The following is a 4787-nucleotide window of genomic DNA, read 5'->3' as shown; positions in this document are numbered from 1 at the left end:
CGTTGGAGGTCAGATTTCACATTGTGGTCTTGTCATGATTTCTGGTCTCTTTCTTTTAGGACTTCCACTCTGATATTCTCTGCAACAGCCCATCATTGTTTTATTTTTCTTGAACTCAAACATGGAGTTTTGTTCCAGTTGATACTATTCTAAAATGTATGTCTGTCCACCAGTATTTTCCTCAGTGTCACATCACTTGGTCATGTGTGCTTACCTGGTCTTGTGAGCTTTTCAACGCTTTGATTCCCCTCCTCTACTCAAGGTGTTTCTGAGGTTTATTTCTTTTTTTCCGATTATTTTAGGCATGAAAAACAACCATAACAAGGAAGAAATAATACCTATGCAAGATATCTGCACGAAGGACCCACCTAATTGCTGGACAGTAGTAAGTGTCATGAGGACAAACCTTGCCTATCCATGGTCAAGGCCTGAGAAAAGCCTAAGTTCTTAATTGCAAAGAATCATATAACAAGTGTTAGAGTTTCTCTGAGTATCTTCTCACAGAATGTGATTGAAAATTTAAATCTGGGGGAAGAAATTAGCGTGGATTTAAGTTGTAATTGTTCTGATAAAGAGAATTGCATAACCATGGTTTATTGGCATGACATAATCATTTCTTCAAAAACACTCAGCTTTCCAATAAAGATCCTACGAAGTATAAAAATGTTTGTGCATGCAGGTGATGAACACTGCATGTGCATGTAAGTGATCTAGGGAAGGTTTTAGTTGGACATTATCTCTGAATGATCAACCTGGAATTCACAGGTAAAGAACTGGATGCATGCATATTTGGGAGAAGTCTAATAACCGTCTCTTACCTCTTTTACTACAGCAGAAATGTCACGCAGGAGAAGATCTCTGTTTATATAGTGGGTATGATGAAATCTTCACCCACGCCTACACTTTGACTCAACATGTCTTAAATCACCCTGTACGGAAACCCTATAAATGTAATGAATGTGGAAAACACTTCACTCGAAATGCCAACCTTCGTACCCATAAAATAACTCACACAGGAGAGAATCCGTTTACTTGTACTCAGTGTGGGAGGCGCTTCAGGTATTTTTCATCGCTAACTAGACATAAGCGAATTCATACTGGAGAGAAGCCTTATGAATGTCGTCTATGTGGGAAAAACTTTGTTCGAAGTTCCATTAAACGACATGAGAGAACTCACACTGGAGAGAAACCATATAAATGCCATCTATGTGGAAAAGGCTTCGTTACAAGATCTAATCTTCGAGAACATGAAAGAACTCACACTGGAGAGAAACCATATACATGTCATCAGTGTGGAAAAGCTTTTGTTACAAGCTCTAATCTTCGAGAACATGAGAGAACTCACAGTGGAGAGAAACCATATAAGTGTCACCTATGTGGAAAAGCCTTTGTTCAAAGCTCTTGTCTTAGAGACCATGAAAGAATTCATACTGGAGAGAAACCATATAAATGTCCTATATGTGGAAGAGCCTTTGTTACTAGTTCTTGTCTTCGAAAACATGAGAGAACTCACACTGGAGAAAGACCCTATGCATGTCATCTGTGTGGAAAAGCCTTTATTCAAAGCTCTAATCTTAGAGACCATGAGAGAACTCACACTGGAGAGAAACCATATACATGTCATCTATGTGGAAAAGCCTTTGTTACAAGCTCCAATCTTCGAGAACATGAGAGAACTCACAGTGGAGAGAAACCATATAAATGTCATCTGTGTGGAAAAGCCTTTGTTCAAAGCTCTTATCTTCGAGACCATGAGAGAACTCACACAGGAGAGAAACCATATAAATGTCATATTTGTGGAAAAGCTTTTGTTACAAGCTCTTGTCTTAGAAAACATGAGAGAACTCACACAGGAGAGAAACCATATACATGTCATCTATGTGGAAAATCCTTTGTTCAGAGTTCTAATCTTCGAGAACATGAGAGAACTCACACTGGTGAGAAACCATATAAATGTCATCTATGTGGAAAAGCCTTTGTTACAAGTTCTAATCTTAGAAAACACGAAAAAACTCACACTGGAGAGAAACCATATACATGTCACCTATGTGGAAAAGCCTTTGTTCAAAGCTCTTATCTTCGAGAACATGAGAGAATTCACACTGGAGAGAAACCATATACATGTCACCTATGTGGAAAAGCCTTTGTTCAAAGCTCTTGTCTTAGAAAACATGAGAGAGCTCACACTGGAGAGGAACAATATATATGTCATCTATGTGGAAAAGCCTTTGTTACAAACTCTGATCTAAGAGACCATGAGGGAACTCACACTGGAGAGGAACAATATATATGTCATCTATGTGGAAAAGCCTTTGTTACAAACTCTGATCTTAGAGACCATGAGGGAACTCACACTGGGGAGGAACAATATATATGTCATCTCTGTGGAAAAGCCTTTGTTACAAACTCTGATCTTAGAGACCATGAGAGAGCTCACACTGGAGAGGAACAATATATATGTCATCTCTGTGGAAAAGCCTTTGTTACAAACTCTGATCTTAGAGACCATGAGGGAACTCACACTGGAGAGGAACCATATCCATGTCATCTGTGTGGAAAAGCTTTTGTTACAAGATCTGATCTTAGAGACCATGAGGGAACTCACTTTAATTACAGTGAATGAACATGAAAGTGCCTTCAGCCACAGCTCTAATCTAAAATCAACCATAAGACTCATGTAGGGGAAGTTCTATGGCCATATTCAATATGGAAATGCATTCATTTTTAATTTACTCTTACACAACATGAGTAGACTGCATTTGGAGAAACCCTATATTTATAATCAAGGAGGAAGAGATATCAGCTAGCCTCTGGTCATAGGGTGCACAAGAGAATCAAGAATGAAGAATACTCTAATCTCCCATAAATGGGAAATTACACAGGAAAATCTTTACAGAAGAAGATCACTCCAGTAGAATAACTGAAAATACTGGAGAACTTAGTCATTGTTATATGCATGGAAAAAAAACTTAACTGATAGAAAAACTATTGTAGGCATGTGAAGTTTCACACTCTATATAATAGTGAATAGAAGTCTTCAGTGATTTTTAATTCCTTAGTCAACATGTAGTTTCTCGCACTGTATATATACCATTGCTAAATTCAGATGAAAGGTTAGACTTTGCATTAGAAATCCCTGACTAGGAAAAACATTTATCAAGAATATCTTAATACAGTTTAGATATTAACTTGTAATTTTACCTAATGACCTATTATAAAATTTAAGAAAGATATGTAGGATTGTGACATCATCTGGGAATTCTAAATTCAAAATGTTATAACAATGATTTTTTTGTAATTGGAGTAGTTCTTGGAACTGCATATGAAGCAAAGTTGTTGCTAAAAAAGTCCATGATGTTGGTCAGGACCTACTTTATATATCACAGTAGTAATTCTGATGATTGGATTCAACTAGAAAATGTCTTTGGATATTAAAATTAAAAACAACACAAGATGATGCGTCATTACTACATATTGTTAACCATGTATGTAGGTCGTAAAGATGAATTAAAGATTGTTACATAGATAGTTTGTGACTCAATTCTGTATACATTTTCATTTTAAAATGCCAATATGGAGACAGTGCAGGGTATTACGTAACTATAAGGGGGGTCCATTCAACAACAGGATACAATATCTATATATATCTGCTCAACATAGGAGCACCTACATATATAAAACAAATATGAACAGATGTAACAGGAGATATGCTTATACAATAGAAGGGGGACATTAATACACACTTTAATCAATGAATGAATTATTCGACAAAACAAAAATCAACCATCATATCATATTAGATGAGATGGCCTTCACAAAGGTACACCTCTCACTTCATCAAAAAGCAAGAGAATAACACTGTTCAAAGAGTTGTGACATTCTCCAGAATTAGTCATAGTGACCAACGGGTAATTTTTCTTTTATACAAGTGATGTAATTGTCCCTCTTCCTATTCAGGAAAAAAACCTCTGCTTTCACCCCACAGATGGGACACTTTTCTGGTTACTGCTGTAATCGCTGCTCCCCAAACTGCAATTCTTTACTCCTAAATAAACTCATCGGCCTCTTGTTGCAGCTCTTGTTTTCAGGTTTCTTTTCCATTTCTTGACATTACAGAGCGAGATCTGGGAGAGCTGACTTTGGAAGGAAGTCTCACCCTTTCCTGGCTCTCCCAGTCTTCAGTATCCCATCCACAGCTCCAGAGTGAGTATTTATTTTTAAGAGGGACAGAGAGTGTGCATGAACAGGAGACAAAAGAGGAGGCAAGAGAATCGAAGCATGCTCCACAGTGTCTGTGCAGTGCCCGATGGGGGATTCGAATTCATGAACTGTGAGACCATGACCTGAGCCAAAATCAAGAGTCAGATGCTCAACAGACTGAGCCACACCTGGCACCTCCATTACATATTGTGATGACTGCCCCAACATTGTGTCCAAACTCAACAACTCTGCCACTCACAACTCCATCACTGGTAACACAGGTTTCCCTGTCTCTGAACCATTCAGCCCCTGGATTCTGGATTCTGGTCAGGATCTGGCCTTCCCTTGGCTCGGGCCCCCGCAAGTCTCACAGGCCTGATGCCACCATGCTAGTTCCCCTTCTCCCAGGCTCCCCACTGCCCTGTGGGCCTGGGGTGGACTTGCTGGCGCTCCAGGGGTTGAACTGTTGCCCGGTAGACATTGCTGCGCTCACCTTCACCTCCTGCATCCTCTGAAACACACTGATCCCATAGTGAACATAACACCCTCAACACACACACTATCTGATAACATACATGTTGTGACCG

The 4787-nt window shown here is 39.0% G+C and overlaps 1 protein-coding gene across 4 annotated transcripts in view; it reads left to right on the top strand.

Annotated features, from left to right (window-relative positions):
* Positions 1-4074, top strand: part of LOC115287128 (zinc finger protein 14-like) — a 119907-nt gene extending 115833 nt beyond the window's left edge. For all 4 annotated transcript variants that reach the window (XM_029933403.1, XM_029933389.1, XM_029933396.1 and 1 more), the window contains 2 exons: positions 303-385; positions 833-4074. In XM_029933403.1, coding sequence (XP_029789263.1) covers positions 303-385; positions 833-2623 — 1874 coding nt within the window. In that variant the 3' untranslated portion in view covers positions 2624-4074. The remainder of the gene's footprint in view (positions 1-302; positions 386-832) is intronic.
* The last annotated feature ends 713 nt before the right edge of the window (positions 4075-4787 follow it).

The sequence above is a fragment of the Suricata suricatta genome, chromosome 1, assembly GCF_006229205.1.
Source record: "Suricata suricatta isolate VVHF042 chromosome 1, meerkat_22Aug2017_6uvM2_HiC, whole genome shotgun sequence".
NCBI classification, from domain to species: Eukaryota; Metazoa; Chordata; class Mammalia; order Carnivora; family Herpestidae; genus Suricata; species Suricata suricatta.
This window is presented reverse-complemented; position numbering and strand designations above follow the sequence as displayed.